Here is a 16,738-nt window from a genome sequence, read left to right as displayed (position 1 = left end):
TAAAACGGTGCCAGTTCTGCATACCCTTGAGTACCCCCAGAAAAGCAGCACTGGCATCCCGTGTCTATTTGCATTAACAGCTTAGACACTAGACCCTGTTCTACTTTAGCAGAATCCCACGGTACAGTCATACCTCATGCTGCGTCCGCTTCAGGTTACATCTTTTCAAGCTGCGTCCCACAGCAACCCGGAAGTACCGGAATGGTTACTTCCGGGTTTCACAGCATGCGCAGAAGCGCTAAATCGCACTGCGCACAGACACAGCACTTCTGGATGTGAACACTTCGAGTTGCATAAGCTGTATGAAGTCACCTTGAGTATGCACTCTTGCTTAAGAACATACTGTCTGTCTGACCTACCATTCTTTGTAATAAACCCAGTAATTGTAACCTGTTCAGCAGATGACGAGATTGGCCAGTGATGTACCAGTTGACAAGGCTCTATCTCCTGTTCTAAGGGGTGGGACAAATAACTTCAAACTTTTATCCTTATTTAATAAGGTTGTGAAGTGTTTAGCCACAAACCACACAACACGGGGAGTAACAAACTAAGCTGCAGTAATTGTGAGAAAACCTTTCAAGAGGTTATGGATGGATGATAAAAATAGTCATGAGTTATAACCAGGACTGCAGAGGGCCTGTTTCAAAACTCAGGCAAAGTAGTGATTTATGGAATATCAGAAAGATATCAGAAGCAACATGCTGAGCTTGGGTTACCACTAGTCAAGAAGTTAACAGTAGGGCCTTAACCAACAGTTGTACTGGAGGCCTCCCACACCTAATCTGGAGTCCCTCCACCACCCCAGAGGGAGAAGAGCTGGGGGGGGGAGGGATAAGAGGGAAAGCAGTTGGCCTCTGGCACTGCTAAGGCATGGTACCTATTTCCTGTTTGCCTGAAGCCTTTTGCTAAGCTAAGCAGCAAAAGTTGCACAAGGCTATGCTGAGTGGGCAGCCTCCCACATCCCAAAGAAAGACAGGCCACAGAAGAGAAGTGTGACCAGGCTCCTTACACCAATACGGTCACTTTCTCGAGCAGCAATGCATTGCGTGAAGGTATTTCTCCAATGGGTCAGTGCCACCAGCAGTGCCTGTTTGCTGGTCAGCTTAATTTTTTAGAAAAAGGAAGGTAAGGGCCACTGTGTAGATGTGACTGCATAGCAAACTGCACCACCTTAAATTACGTTTGCATGGTTGTAAAAAGGTGCAGCTGGCATCCTGGCAGAAAAGATTAAAAACATGCAAAAAATGTAAAGTGGATCTTACATTGCATACTGGAATTAAAGCGATATTGTAAGATTGAGAGCCTTTTCTAAAGAGAACTGTAAGAGTCTGTTACTTACTCACTCCTCTTAATTTGGTCATTACTGGAGGAGGCTGCAGAGAGTCCAGAATGTGGCAGTAAACGGCATCAGCTGAGCAAGCCACACAAAGACTTTCGCTACACCTAATCCCACTCTGGATCAAACCCAGTGAAACAGTTCAACATTTACTTTAGAGGCCTGGGTCTTCATCTAAAACGGGGTTATTAACATAATAAAATTAAACACTCTTGCATCAGAAAGCCTGTGTATTTAACAAATCACTCAGTAAAAAGAAACTCAGCTGTTAAAATGAAATTGGGTGACTCCAGCAACAATAGGGCTATTTTGATGAGGGACTGAGACAAACCACAAGAGAGTGACTGAAAGGAACCTTTATTAGTGACTATTATTTCCAGTGAGGAGCAAAACTGGGCAATTTCCAAAGACAAATGCCGGACAGGAAGCCTCAGTTGGTGGAAGGTCTGGGGGTGGGAAGGGAAAAAAAGAGACATTAATATTTTAACAAGTGGACGACTGAAGATTTTGCATCCAATGCATCACCTGGAGAATCTGTTGCTCATATTTAAGAACAAAGCTGTTGCTAGGCCTCATGTTGTGAGAAAAGCTTGAAAATTTAAGGGCAACTTCAGCTATGGACTCGGAAACAGGATTTAATGGTGACTACTGTCTTTCCCCCTAAGTGCCCGTTGCTCTTCATTCCAACATGCAAATTGTGGCTGGCTCCAAAAGATGGCAAGGTGGGAAATTTGCTAGGCTGCCAAGTCCTGCTCTTCCTCCTCCTCCTTTTTTTGAGGGGGTGGGGGAGAATGCACTGAGGTGCTTTGTTCCCCCAATCACTGGTCCCAAGTGCTCCTGACTTTGCTTCCAACAAAATTGTCTGATTCAAAATTCCACTAAGGCTGAATTTTATGGCCAAAACTGAGGGCTATTTTTAAAAAACCAAAATAGTGAATCCGCATAGCACTGCACCACTTCAGACAGCAGGCAGAAGTTCTCAAAAATGAATGTTCCTCCATACTAGAAGATAGATTTTGTGTAAATAGGAATCTTATCATGAGGGAGAATTCCATTTAAAATGGTACAGCTGAAAGACTAATATATAGAAACAGGTCTACTGTCTCAGTGAGAAGCAGGCTGAAGATTTATGTAAGAAACATAAATTTGCAGTAACAGCAGAATTTGAGGCTGTTTGACAGGCACACTGCTGAAAGGAATTAAATAGCCTACCCTATACCCTATATAAGGGACACGGGTGTAGCTGTGGGTTAAACCACAGAACCTAGGACTTGCCGATCAGGTCGGTGGTTCAAATCCCCGTGACGGGGTGAGCTCCCGTTGCTCGGTCCCAACTCCTGCCAACCTAGCAGTTCGAAAGCACGTCAAAGTGCAAGTAGATAAATAGGTACCGCTCCGGTGGGAAGGTAAACGGCGTTTCCGTGTGCTGCTCTGGTTCACCAGAAGCGGCTTAGTCATGCTGGCCACATGACCCAGAAGCTGTACGTCAGCTCCCTTGGCCAATAAAGCAAGATGAGCGCCGCAATCCCAGAGTCGTTCAGGACTGGACCTAATGGTCAGGGGTCCCTTTACCTTTATATAGAGTCCTACTTACTTGGCCCATTCCACATTTAGGATCAGGTGATCATAGCCAAAGCCAGATACCCCTGCAATGGCCCTAGCAGCATCTTCTCGGCGATGGAAGCTGATGAAGGCAAAGCCCTGAAGGTAAGCAACAGGAAAGATGAAAATAAGAGATAAGGAAGGTAATTTTTGCTTGTATCTATATTATTATTTATAATTAATTTATTATTCACCCTTTACCCGCAGGTCTCAGGGCGGTTACAACATAAAAGCCCCATGTCTTCCAGCACTCACCTGTTGCCACCTCTTTCCCCACTTTGAAACTACCAAGTTCAGCCCAGGTATCAATCCCTCTTTCTTACCTTGGATTGGCCAGTGGTTTTGTCCTTGGCTAAGTAGATGCGGGATATGGACCCAAAAGGACGGAACAGTTCCTGCAGGTCAGTCTCTCGGGTGTCCTCGGACAGATTGGTGACTCGGATGGTGGCATTATCATCGGCTAAGATACAAGGAGGACTGTTGGATCAGGGTAGCAGAAACTGAAGGACTCTTAAATACCTGCCAGCTCAACTATCTTTAAAGCAGGCCTGGGCTTGTATGGCACAGAATATACACAGGACTAGACTGCTAGATGCCAACAGCTACTGCTGTCAGGACACGTCAGATTCAGTCCCTACCTCCCCTCAAAGGCAATCTACCTCTACGGTTAGGCTGCATGGACTCCCCTCTGCGCGTGGCTCCATCTCTCAGGCTGGGTGGGACATACTTCCCAGTCTTGCTTTGCTGGGCTTGAACAGGTTCTGGTTCTGCAGAAACAAAATGCAGTGTTAGTGAAACTCGGAGCACAACTCTCCTTCTCATCCCTGGCATAAGACAACCTATCTGTCTCTGCAGGAAGGGCTCACCCCATATCCTCTGCCTTTTTGCACCCCTCACCTCCTGGCAGTTTGTCCTTCTCGCCTGTGGAGAGCCCCAGCTGCTCTGCCAGCTCCTTCTGCATAGGTCCCAGGGTGTCCTTATATGGGCAGCGAGTGGTCCAATGATCACCCTTGCAGATACGGCACGACACAATCTTCTGCCCTTTCAGCTTGTTCATGGGGTCCTCCTCCTCTTGGCAATTCAAGTCCTGGCAAAGGACACATCTTTAAGGTCTTTAAGCAGAGGCTTGACAACCATATGTCAGGAGTGCTCTGATGGTGTTTCCTGCTTGGCAGGGGGTTGGACTCGATGGCCCTTGTGGTCTCTTCCAACTCTATGATTCTATGATTCTATGAGTGTGTGAGCAACTGAAAGTCTGCTTGTCTTCCCACCCACATTCAGAGCCCACAAAACGATTAAGTTCCAACCAAGTGTCTCTTATCAGCAGTGTCTTGGCTGTGCCAGTAGTCTTAGGGATGTCAGAATGTTAGCAGACAACGGCAACAGCTCAGTGGCAGACACCTGCTTTGGAAGCAGGAGGTCCCATCTTTCCCTTTCTCAAGGTAGGGATTGGAAGGACCTGCTCCCTGAAACCCTGGAGAGCAGCTGCCACTCAAGGTGGACAATCCTGTGCTCAATGGCCCAGGGGGCTGACTCAGAACAAAGCAGCTTCCCGTGCCATTTCCCCCCAGAAACACAAGCACCACAACCCATCTTGAAACCTCTGCTCTTTATTTTCACCCCCTGCTTTCCTGCATGCTGCCACTCACCTCCTTACTGGTGATGAAAGTCATGAACACATCATCGCTCACAGTGGTAGTGGCCACATTTGGGCCAGGGGCATCAAACTCAGAGTTTCCAAATTTTTTCCAGTTCTAGAGAGCAGAACAAAAGAGCTGGATGAAGTCTTTGATCTCATTTGCAATCCCCAAGAAGTGGGGGAGAAAGATGATGCAAGACGGACATAGTAGGAATAGGCTGGAGAGACCAGCAGGGTGATTTCTAAAAGAATCCCCAGCTGGCAGATTCCAAATTCTGAGCAAATTGCACACCAGCTGCTCCAAAGCAAAACAGCAGCAGCAAAACATTCTGTCAACAAGATGTAAAGAGTATCAAAACACCATTGAAGATCCAGCATCTCAAAATATGAGATACTACAATGAAAAGAAAACCTTGGGTGTCCCCCCACCCTTAGCCAGCCTCTCCCAACATGGTGCCCTCCAGATGTTGTTGGAATGTAACTCCCATCATCTAGCCAAATGTGAAGAATACATGCAAAAACAACGTCTTCACTCAGAAAGAGAGCAAGACTAAAATGCAACAGATCAGGAGGCTGAGTTCACAGAAAAGTCTGATGAGCACCAAACTTGCATAACTGTGTGTGCAACTAATGGTGGGACCTCCCTTCAACAGGCCCTGGCTGAGGGTGGGCCTCAGGTCCAATTTTAAGCCAATCAAGAACAAATCCCAGACTTCACTTCTTTATGGACCTATTTGTTTTTCATTGGAATACTGGTTTGAGCTAAAAATATATATTGTTTTGGCTTTTAGACATCTCTTGCTCCAGTACCATTACTTCAGATCTGATGATGGCATAAAACAGGGGTCAGCAACCTTTTTCAGCCGTGGGCCGGACTATATGGGGGGGGGGGAGATGAACGAATTCCTATGCCCCACAAATAACCCAGAGATGCATTTTAAATAAAAGGTCACATTCTACTCATGTAAAAACACATCTATTCCCGGACCGTCCGCGGGCTGGATTGAGAAGGTAATTGGGCGCATCCGGCCCATGGGCCTTAGGTTGCCTACCCCAGCATAAATGTCTGTATACATATGCCTAGTATGCCTAGTGGTCAAGGAGGAAGGTGCAAGGGGATAAGCTTCACTCTCTTAGGTGACTCACCTTTCGCCTAGCCACAGCCTTTGAGGCCTTCCGGGTCTCAATTCGAAAGGTGCGGATAATCTGGCAAAGGATAGCAACATGTCATATTACGCTCAGGGCAAGAATCAACAAAGAGGAAATGGGAAAAGTATGAGGATCACACCTGCAGGTAGAATTTGCTTGCTTCTTCCTGACCACACAGTTACTGTGCTTAAGTCACAACCAACCTCCACCCAAAAACCTATTCACTCAAGCCTGCAGAACTCGAGCAACATGGTATATTGGAGGAAAACATCTAGCAGGGTCATCACTTTCAGACTAAAAACAGAAATGAACCACATGACATGGAGAGTTCTGCCCCCGTACAACCTAGGAAGTGGCGTGCTGGGAGATGAACTTTCACTGTCAACTGGAAGTGAGGGTGGGGCCAAATCCCTAAGAACACAAGACACCAAGAGGATAATATGGAGGTGACCCTGAGAATGAGAGCTGGGGGGGGGGGAGAAGAGAGATATGGCTTGATCCCAAGCCCTCACTCACCTTCACCTTGCGGCCATCCTCTTCTTCCCTGTACTCAGTCACTGTTTTGATGTTTCCATTCACAAGCTCCTTGGGTGATGGGAGAGGTTCTGTAAAAAGTAGTGGGGGTGGGAACTATAGTAATCTTTCTGTGTCTCCAAGTCACCCAATACTGCAGTCCCTTTTTGAAATGCAAAGTGAACTTTTACCTCCTTTCACAAGCTCAGGCTCAATGCTTACAGTTACATTTACAGCTCCACCTCCACCTCCAGCTCCACCCAGCACTCCACTCAGGGGGATGTCCTTGAGCAGGTCACTGGTGATGCATTTATCTGTGTTGGGAAAGCACAATAACTCAATTAAAGTCTTTACATGAAGGATATTATCATTCTAATAGTAAATTAGTATAGTCAAATTTGTATAGCCATTGGGAATGAAAACAGGGCTGCCCAAAATAAAATACATACATGGGATTCCAGAGGTAAGGATGCTTATAAATACCTAAGTACTCCTGAACATGGCCCCATGAACTTGCAAGTACCTTTGGAATGTTGACAGCACAGAGATAAGAAAATTTAGAGGAAGATCTCATTGTTTGGAGTGGAGGGTTCTGGGTTCACAATGAATATTATTATTATTATGAGAAAGTTAAGACCTCTTGGAAGGAATTCAACATTAGCAGTTTGCTCCATCTGAGCAAGCATATCTGCTTACCTGATGGAATGATCTGCCCTCAGTGTGGCTCAGAAACTATTACTCAGAATTACCGTATTTCTCGCCCTATAAGGCGCACTGGCCCATAGGACGCACCTCATTTGGGGGGGAATGAATAAAAAAAAATATTTCCCCCCCCCCAGCTGCGGGGCCCGAGCTTCCCCCGACCCCAGCCCACAGAACAGGCTGCCGCCCCAAGCCTCGCGCACCTGGCGGGACCACCCACCGGGTGCGCAAGGCTTGCGGACAGCAGCCCGAAGCACGGGGGGTGCTCTGCAGCCCGCCCCGTGCTTTGGGCTGCTGGCTGCCGCCCCAAGCCTCGTGCGCCCTGTGGGACCTCCCGCCGGGCGCGCAAGGCTTGCAGACACCTGCCCAAAGCATGGGGCATCCTCCGGAGGGCGCCCCGTGCTTTGGGCTGCAGGCTGCCGCCCACAAGCCTTGTGAGCCTGCGGGAACTCCCGCTGGGCGTGCAAGGCTTGCGGATAGCTTCTTGAAACGTGGAGAGCGAGAGGGGTTGGTGCGCACCGACGCCTCTCGCTCTCCAGGCTTCAGCGAAAGCCTGCATTCGCCCCACAGGACGCACACACATTTCCCCTTCATTTTTGGAGGGGAAAAAGTGCGTCCTATAGGGCGAAAAATACGGTAACATGTTTAACTTATACTCACTCCTTGGCCCTTCAAAATGGATTGTTGGGGCCAGGCTTCCATTTCTTTGGAAGAGCACTGTGACTTCTCGGGGTGCGGAAGGAAGTGTGGTGAGGCAAGAGGAATGGGGCCACACTGGGAGGCAGGCAGCTGCCTGACTTGTATAGCACCATAAACTTGTCTGAAGGCATCCAGGTGGGATAGACAAGGAAAAAGCAGAGGCTAGCTGCAATCTAATTTTCTTGGTGTGTTCAAGATGTGGGTACAGATTTCAAGGTACAAGGAAAATAAAACCCATTCGAGATGGGGTGGAAGTCTGCTCTGACTTCTCCTGGGTGAAAGGGGCTGCTCTTCCTTTAACATGCACCTTGTTCAATGACACATGAAATTTCTCACCATCATCCCCTTCCTCTTCCACTTGGTCTGCCCAACTGGGCTTGGAGCTGAAACAGAGTTAGAGATACCAAGTTAAGTATCTGTTCAGTTAATGTAAATGTATAGAGTTCTTGCTTGATCCTCTAACCTTGGCAATTGCTCTTCCCACACCCAGTACTTTCTTACTACCTACTTGTAGTAAGACTAGTCCCTGACCCTCACCCATATACCTCATACTCTCATTGCGAGTCACTTTAATTCTACCAAAATGCACATTGGCTTCTTCATATAAAAGATAGGAATGTCTTCCAACCACATTCCAAATGGCATCCATAATACTAACTCCACCCTGAAACTCTATTCCAGGTACTCTGCCATTAACCCATTTGGTCAACAGCTGTTCTTTTATTTCCTCTTCTGCCCAACCTCCAAGGAAAAGCATCCGACTACTAGTCAGCCACAACCTACTAAACATTCTCTCAGGCTTTCTGGCCAAGGCCCAGGAGTTCTGCCCCCAAGAGATAAACACGTCCCCCAGAACAAGGTCTCCCAAGCTAAGGCTTCATCTTCTCTCTTCTACACTCCTGCCTGCTGTTCGCCTTCCAACACCCCCTCAAAATAGCCTTACATGCTTCACTGTGCCCCAAAGCCAGCAAAGAACCACCTTCTCCTGGCCAAAGTATTTACCTCTCCTTCTAATAGCTCAATCGCCCTTACAAGACCTTCTCTTGTCCAGGCCCCCAATGCACCCCACGCCTTGGCGGCTCAGCCCTCCAGAGCTCCTCTGCACCCGCACAAATCTCCCCAAACTCACGGAGAACAGCCTGGCTTCTGGAGCCCCTGCCTGCCTCTCAAGAGGGGGAGATGGGGCAGGTCTCCCACCCGCAGCCCCGCAACCTGAAAGGGGCCCAGGGAAGCCGCCAGGGGCTGCCAGGCAGAGGCGGCGCAGGCCCCTCCCGCCCTGGGGCTTTCTGGGGGCTGGACTAGATGACCCTGAGGGCTCCCTCCATCTCTGCCATTCTAGGATTCTCTGAGCCGCGTCTCCACGAGGCCCGAGCGCCCGGCGGAGCGAGCAGGCCGCGCAGCCTGGCGGGGCTCCGGGAGGCCTCCGGGCAGCCGCCCTCGCCGCCCTCTCCCCCCCCGCCCGGCCCCCGCTCTCACTCGTAGTCCCCCGTCGGCATGGCCGCCCAGCAGCGCGCGAGCAGCAGGGGAAGCGGGGCCTCGGGCGCACGAGGCGGGTCGGGCGACTCTCGGGCGCGTCGCGGAGCCGAGTAGAGGCCTCAGCGCGCGCAGCACCCTGGGAAGCGTAGTCTCTCCGGCGCGGGGGCTGACGGGTGGGGAGGCCCCTCGCGCCTGCGCCTCAGGAGGACTTGGCGGGCGGCCAGGCGGGCGGCCATCTTGGAGCGCCCCCCCCCCCGTCCCCTGAATCGCAGCCCGGGACGCGGGAGCCCGGAAGGAGCTTCCTTTCCCTTCTTCTAAGCAGCTTCGCCAGAGAAGAGGGAGGACACGTGGCTGGCCAGCAGGGCACGTTACGGGATCCAGCAGCCTGAGTAGAGCGCAAGATGAGTCAGCAAAGGCAAATGGCTGCATCTTGGCCGAGTCTGCAGATTCAGTCCTGCTCTCTTCGGCCTTGGTCAGGCCCCGCCAGGAATCCTGGCTCCAGTTCTGGCACCGCAGTTTAAGGAGGATGTTGACAAGCCGAGGAGGGAGACCAGGATGATGGTGGAGGAGTTGGAGGAGGGGAGACAGGAGAGCCATCTCGAAAGATCTAAAAGTGTCTCACATGATGCAACGGGGACCTGAACCATTGGCTTTAAGTTACAAGGAGATTCTGGCTAAACATTAGAAGGAACTTTCTGGCAGCAAAAGCTGTTCAACAGGGGAACGATGTCCCTGGGAAGGTTGTGGACTCTCCGTCCTTGGAGGTTTTAAGCGGAGGTTGGGTGGTCTCCTGTCTTGGATGCAGGGGTGGACTAGATGACCCTTCCAACTCCACAATTGTAAGATTTTATGAAAGGTCCTTACAGCATAATGCAATTTAGTTCCATATGATTAAGCAATTATAAATAAATGAGGCCCCCCCCCCGAATAATGTACTCAGATAAACTGGCCAGTGCAGCTCTTTTGGGGTAAAATACTTTGGTTATAATTACAGGCTACATCCAACTAAATCCTACTTAGTGCAGACCCTTTGAAATCAATGCTTGGATTTTTATTTCATTTCAGTGAGTCTACTCAGAGGACTAGAATCAGAGGTAAACCATATTTGTGTGTGTTGTGTAAATTTACTGTATTTTTTGCACCATAACACTCACTTTTTTCCTCCTAAAAAGGAAGGGGAAATGTCTGTGCGTGTTATGGAGGGAATGCCTACAGGTGGCATGCCTACGGATTTTCCTCCACTAAAAACTACGTGCGTGTTATGGTCAGGTGCGTGTTATAGAGCGAAAAATACGGTACATAGCAAAAGGCAAGGGAAAACGAGTGCTGAGAGCAAATGCAGAAAGGATGGGACAAGTGCATATTCTTGCACAGCCGTGAGTTGGCCTAGATGATCCTCATCGGGGTCCCTTCCCACTCTACAATACTGTAATTCTATGAGAAAGGAGCCGAAAGGGGAAAATTGCTCCCCAAAGGTTTCTTTCCAGGGTGAGAAAGGACTTAAAGAGAGGCAGGAAAGACTTAAGCAGGGAGATGTGGAAAGGTGGGAGGGGGCGAAGAGAGAGAGGGAGGAAAGTGTCACTGTTAATCTGTTCATAGCATCAACAGAGCCTTGGGATACTTCAAAAACACAGCACATTACTCAGGAAAATAGTGGGTGTAAGTGCTTCAGCGTGCACTGGCTCCCCTCTGCTTCCACCCCCCCAGAGGAGTACAGGGAGGCGCTGCCTGAGCCTGAGTGGGTTCAGGAGGGGCAGCACAGGCACAGCTCTCAGAGGGAGGGGAAGGGGGGGAAGGAGGAGCAGGTGAAGAGGATGCCCCCCTCTCACTCAGACCGCCCCCCTTTCTCCACTATTGCCTCACGGTGCTAGCCATCTACTTGCAGGAAGATTTCTTTAAAAAATAATTACACTAAAAACATACTCTGCGGCCTGTATATATAAAAGGTCGGGGGTCGGAAGTAGCCCTCTTGCTGATCACGTTCTCTTCCACAAGAGAATCCCTGGCACATGATCCCAGCTGAACTAAATAAAGCCCTGCCAATTTTCATGTTCCAGCACAGAGTCCAGGCAGGCAGACATTTCTGCCCTTAAAGCAGACATTCAGGCCTGCTTACCTACTAGCCATAATTTTCTTGGTGTGTAGAAATGAGCCAGCATTCTTGTGCTTAGATTTCAGAGGCAACACTAGCACACCAGACACAATGGGCAAATTCATCTGAAGAAAGTCAGAAATACCCTCTTTGAATAATTTATAGCAGAGTTTTTATTTGAAGAAATATTACAACATATAAAAACTACATAAAGTATTAATTTCCACTTGTACAAAGTGGTTGATTAATTTTCAATACAATGCATAATAAAAACACCCGCAACCCTTCCCCCCAACACACACGCACACACACACACACACACGCATGAAGTGGCAGGCACTGCACAGTTGGATCACTTGAGAATGGTTATTTGGAACATCAAAACAGCTTCAGAATGTCAGCCAAGTAGACAAACACTGCTCACAAATACAGGCTTGAAAAGAGAAAGACAGAACACAAAATAATTCCCCAAACAAACAAAAACTTCCAACAATTTTCAGCATGTCCAGAAGAAAGCAAATAAACCAGAAAATGAAACGAAGAAAATTAAAAACAATCAGTGCATGTTTGGGTGTTCAGGTGCTGGAACAGAAGAGCAGCAGGTGACAGGCTACTGACAAATTAATCTGAAATGTCCATCTTTTCCTGCTTGATGTTACCTGCAGAAGAACAAAATATACCAGAGAGATAAATTAGATATGTTATTCCAGGGATAATAATAATAATAATAATAAATTTTATTTATATCCCGCCCTCCCCAGCCAAAGCCGGGCTCAGGGCGGCTAACAACAATAAAACAATACAAAAGTACAACACAAACAACACTCTAAAATCATTCATTATGAAATTAATTAAATTCAAGCCACTGGCCACCATTGGGCCAGAGCTCCGCGAAGATTGCCGAGGGAGGGAGTCAGGCTGTGCCCTGGCCAAAGGCCTGGCGGAACAGCTCTGTCTTGCAGGCCCTGCGGAAAGATGTCAAGTCCCGCAGGGCCCTAGTCTCTTGTGACAGAGTGTTCCACCAGGTCGGAGCCACAGCCGAAAAAGCCCTGGCTCTAGTTGAGGCCAGCCTAACTTCTCTGTGGCCTGGGACCTTCAAGATGTTTTTATCTGAAGACCGTAAGTTTCTCTGTGGGGCATACCAGGAGAGGCGGTCCCGTAGGTACGAGGGTCCTAGGCCGTATAGGGCTTTAAAGGTTAAAACCAGCACCTTAAACCTGATCCTGTACTCCACCGGGAGCCAGTGCAGTTGATATAGCACCGGATGAATGTGATCTCGCAGCGAAGACCCCGTAAGGAGTCTCGCTGCAGCATTCTGCACCCGCTGGAGTTTCTGGGTCAGTCTTAAGGGCAGCCCCACGTAGAGCGAGTTACAATAATCCAGTCTGGAGGTGACCGTCGCGTGGATCACAGTGGCTAGGTCAGGGTGAGAGAGGTAAGGAGCCAACTGCTTAGCTTGGTGGAGATGGAAAAATGCCGCCTTTGTTATAGCTGCAATCTGCGCCTCCATGGAAAGGGAGGTGTCGAAGATTATACCCAAACTCTTAACGGACGGTGCTGGCACTAACTGCGCCCCCGCAAGAGATGGGAGTTGCCCCCCCCCAATCCCATATCGTCCCGTCCCAGCCACAGGACCTCTGTCTTCGAAGGATTTAGCTTCAACCGGCTCCCACGTAACCATCCAGCCACAGCTTCCAGACATCTGGTCAGTGTGTCTGGGGCCGAGTCAGGATGGCCATCCATCAACAGATAGAGTTGGGTGTCATCGGCATACTGATGGCAACCCAGCCCAAAACTCCGGACAAGCTGGGCGAGGGGGTGCATAAAGATGTTGAAAAGCATTGGGGAGAGTATTGCACCCTGAGGTACTCCACACACCAAGGAGTGGCGTGATGACAATTCCCCCCCAAGCGCCACCCTCTGTCCCCGACCAGAGAGAAACGAGCGCAGCCATTGAAAGACTGTGCCCTGGATCCCCACGTCGGCAAGGCCGTGGTCCAGAAGTTCGTGATCGACCATGTCGAAAGCTGCTGACAGATCTAGAAGAATCAGCAGCCCCGACCCGCCTCGATCCAGCTGTCTACGAAGATCATCTGTTAGGGCAACCAGAGCTGTCTCGGTCCCATGACCAGCGCGGAAGCCAGACTGAAATGGATCCAGAGCCGATGTTTCATCCAGAAACCCACCAAGCTGTTCAGCAACCGCTCTCTCAATCACCTTACCCAGGAACGGAAGATTCGAAACCGGGCGGTAATTGGATAGATCTAAAGGATCTAATGATGTTTTCTTTAAGAGCGGGCGCTCCACTGCCTCCTTCAGTTCCCCTGGGAATGTCCCCGTGCCAAGGGACAAATTGATGATATCCCCCAGGAGGGCCCGCACCTCGTCTGGACACGCTCTAATCAGCCAAGACGGGCACGGGTCGAGAGGACAGGTGGTGGGCTTTCCAGCTCGGAGAAGTCTGTCCACATCGGCTGGGGATATCCGGTCAAAGTGGTCCAATACTGGACCCGAGGACAGTCGAGGGGCCTCCAGTTCCTTTATTGTATCCAAATTGGCAGGGAGGTCATGGCGGAGCAACAAGACCTTCTCCGCAAAAAAGCTCGCAAATGCCTCACAGCCGTGTGTCAAATTGTTATTTAAATTTGGCTGTCCTTCAAGGGACGTTAAAGACCTGATTATACTAAATAATTGCGCCGGGCGAGAGCTAGCGGGTGCAATGGAGGCCGAGAAGTAAGACTTCTTAGCAGCCTTCACCGCCATCTCGTAGGTTTTCATAAAAGCCCTATAAGATGTTCTTGAGGCTCCGTCACGGGCACCCCGCCATACTCGCTCTAGCCGTCTGAGGTCCCGCTTCATTTTCTGAAGCTCCTCGGTAAACCAGGGAGCCCGGTTTCTGCGGGGTCGCAGAGGGCGCTTCGGTGCGATCTCATCGATGGCTGCCAGGAGCTGGATATTCCAGCCCTCAACAAGCTCAGTCAATGAGTCGCCAGGGGGAGCAAGGTCCCGCAAGGCTTGGCGGAATCTATCAGGGTCCATCAGCCTCTGCGGGCGAGCCCAAATCGGCTCAGCACCTAAGCAGGGTGGGGGTGGAAAGTCAATCCTGGCTTTCAGAGCGTAGTGATCAGACCATGGCACCTTCATCGAAGGAGACATCATCACATCTATACCTACACCAAAGATCAAATCCAGCGTGTGGCCTGCTTGATGTGTGGGGCCCGAAACAAACTGGGAGAGCCCTAGTGTCGCCATGGAAGACACCAGGTCCAGAGCCTGTGAGGAGGGAGTGGCATAAGCATGGATGTTGAAGTCCCCCAATACCAATAGGTTAGGGAACTCCAAGGCCCAGCCGGCCACCGCCTCCAATAGGCCTGACAGGGTGGCTGCTGGTGCGCTAGGCGGCCGGTACACCAGCCAGACAGCCAAGCTCTCCTCGGAGCCCCACACTTGTGGCTTCCCATCAGGCAGCATTTATTGCTAGTGGTCAGGGATGATGGGTGTTGTAGTCCAACAACATCTAAAGAGCTAAATGTCCTCCAGTCTCTAGGTGTGCATGTGAGGGTGTCCAAGAAGCACATGGGCCCTGTGCAAATACAGTGGTACCTCAGGTTACATTCGCTTCAGGTTACACACTCCGCTAACCCAGAAATAGTGCTTCAGGTTAAATACTTTGCTTCAGGATAAGAACAGAAATTGGGCTCCAGCGGCGCGGCAGCAGCAGGAGGCCCCATTAGCTAAAGTGGTGCTTCAGGTTAAGAACGGACCTCCGGAACAAATTAAATACTTAACCTGAGGTACAACTGTCAAAGCAACCCCATTAGTTCTTTCTGGAGTGGGGGGAAATGCCTCCCTCCCTCCCTCCCTTAGCTGCCTCAATAGTTACTCCCAGGACAGGCAAGAGATACAATGGTAGCAACTGACCTAAGTCAGGGAAGATAATGCAGAAGTACTGTGCTGCTAAAGAGGCTGCAATCGTAGCCCAAACAGGTGTGGAGGCATATCCCTGCTTCATGCCACAGATGGGACATGGAGTCTGCCAGAGCTGTGGGAACAGGTTGCTCAGAAGTCCTCTTTAAAATACATCACCGAAATTCCATAGCTTACCTGTAGCATCCTCTTTCATTTTGGCCAACACACACAATTTGATCTCTAGTCCGATGGCTTTGGCCAGAGGTGGAGGCACTGCGTTACCCACCTGCAAAAACACCGCCAGGGCAGGGGCAGAATAAACAGTCATCACATGTCTGCAAACCACTTACTGCTAAGTATTGGTAGGGCCACTAAAGCAGGTGGTGGTGGGGTGTGTGCAAATGGAACCCAAAGGTACCAAAACTTTGTCCCTTCCTCTTTTTGCTCACTGTGAGCAAGCCATCTGTTGATTTGGCAATCAAAAGTTTCAGAGTATAAAACGCATTAGAATATTAAGCCATCATCTAATGCTATCTTTTACAATAAATATTTCAGCAAGGGTATTTAATCTCTTTCCTTGTGTATGCGTATTTGTATACACGCATGCAAACACGCTCACTCTTCCCTGATGGAGAAATCTTCTTGTTGCATCCTGCTGGGCAGCTGCTTCTAGCATCTTGAGTTCTTCTCAGTTTACACAAATTCAGAAATTTGAAGCATCAGGAGGCTTTAAAGGTTTCATCGGAAGGTTTTAAAACTTGTTCCAGCTTACATGGCTTTGATAACCTCTAATCTTCTAAAGAAATGTGCAAGGCAAGACAGCTATATGCTTGTCAGCCCCTTTATTTTAATTTTGAAATAATGATAGGTCTGTGCTCTAGCACTAACTTTCAGACAGCTAAATAACAAACAAAACAAAAAGTAACAAAGCAACAGGGATGCTTTGGCATCTTCCTGGGCATCTCCACTTCTTTTAAAAGCAGGGATGAGGAACTTGTGGCTCTCCAGGTGTTGTTTGACTCCAACTTGCAGTAGCACCCAGACAGCATGGCCAATGGTCAGGGATGATGGGAACATTTAGAGGGCCACAGGTGTCCTACCCATGCTCTAAAAGTGTAAGAAGCTGTCCCATAAAAGTTGACATCTAAAGGTCTCCCTCCCCACTCAAAACATCTGTGGCAACCTACCTGTCTGTGCTTGTCAAGCACATTTCCAAACAGACGGTAGGTATCTGGAAACCCCTGGGACCGTGCGCACTCACGCACACTCACAACCCGGTGCTGCTCAGGATGAAGCACACGCCCCTGCAAAAAAGGGTGGAAGACTATGAGCCATTTCCAGCTGATATTTGGGCTGTGTCCTTTCTCGGGGCATAAGGGGTAGAATTCAGCGCTGCACTATCAGCTCGCCAGATTGAACAACCCCCCTCCCTCTGCAGTTCTGGGGTTCTTCCACCCCACACCTGAGCCAATATACCAAGGACTGCCTCTCCCCATATAAACTGACCCAGACTCTGCATTCCTCCACATGAGCTCCAGAGGGTGGCAACACGAGAATGGACCTTTTTTTGCAGTGGCCCCGTTTGTGGACTGTTCTCCCCAGGGAGGTTCATCTGGTGCCT

At 49.4% G+C, this 16,738-nt stretch overlaps 2 protein-coding genes across 4 annotated transcripts in view; both read right to left on the bottom strand.

Annotated features, from left to right (window-relative positions):
• Nucleotides 1-1,677: 1,677 nt before the first annotated feature.
• On the bottom strand, nucleotides 1,678-9,256 carry EIF3G (eukaryotic translation initiation factor 3 subunit G). The gene is made up of 11 exons (XM_053370830.1): nucleotides 9,117-9,256; nucleotides 7,977-8,023; nucleotides 6,431-6,553; nucleotides 6,243-6,331; nucleotides 5,724-5,783; nucleotides 4,588-4,692; nucleotides 3,836-4,025; nucleotides 3,598-3,705; nucleotides 3,262-3,398; nucleotides 2,931-3,037; nucleotides 1,678-1,782 (listed from the first exon to the last, which is right to left on the bottom strand). The coding sequence occupies exons 1-11, from the start codon at nucleotides 9,134-9,136 to the stop codon at nucleotides 1,767-1,769; spliced, it is 1,002 nt and encodes a 333-aa protein (XP_053226805.1). The 5' UTR covers nucleotides 9,137-9,256; the 3' UTR covers nucleotides 1,678-1,766.
• Nucleotides 9,257-11,363: 2,107 nt separating this feature from the next.
• Nucleotides 11,364-16,738, bottom strand: part of DNMT1 (DNA methyltransferase 1) — a 69,704-nt gene continuing 64,329 nt past the window's right edge. For all 3 annotated transcript variants that reach the window (XM_053372011.1, XM_053372012.1, XM_053372013.1), the window contains exons 32-34: nucleotides 16,305-16,421; nucleotides 15,313-15,403; nucleotides 11,364-11,867 (exon numbers count right to left, since the gene is read on the bottom strand). In XM_053372011.1, coding sequence (XP_053227986.1) covers nucleotides 11,830-11,867; nucleotides 15,313-15,403; nucleotides 16,305-16,421 — 246 coding nt within the window. In that variant the 3' untranslated portion in view covers nucleotides 11,364-11,829. The remainder of the gene's footprint in view (nucleotides 11,868-15,312; nucleotides 15,404-16,304; nucleotides 16,422-16,738) is intronic.

Source organism: Podarcis raffonei, chromosome 17 (assembly GCF_027172205.1).
Source record: "Podarcis raffonei isolate rPodRaf1 chromosome 17, rPodRaf1.pri, whole genome shotgun sequence".
In the NCBI taxonomy this organism is placed as follows: domain Eukaryota; kingdom Metazoa; phylum Chordata; class Lepidosauria; order Squamata; family Lacertidae; genus Podarcis; species Podarcis raffonei.
Note: the sequence above shows the minus strand (reverse complement) of the source record. Positions and strands in the feature narration are given on the sequence as shown.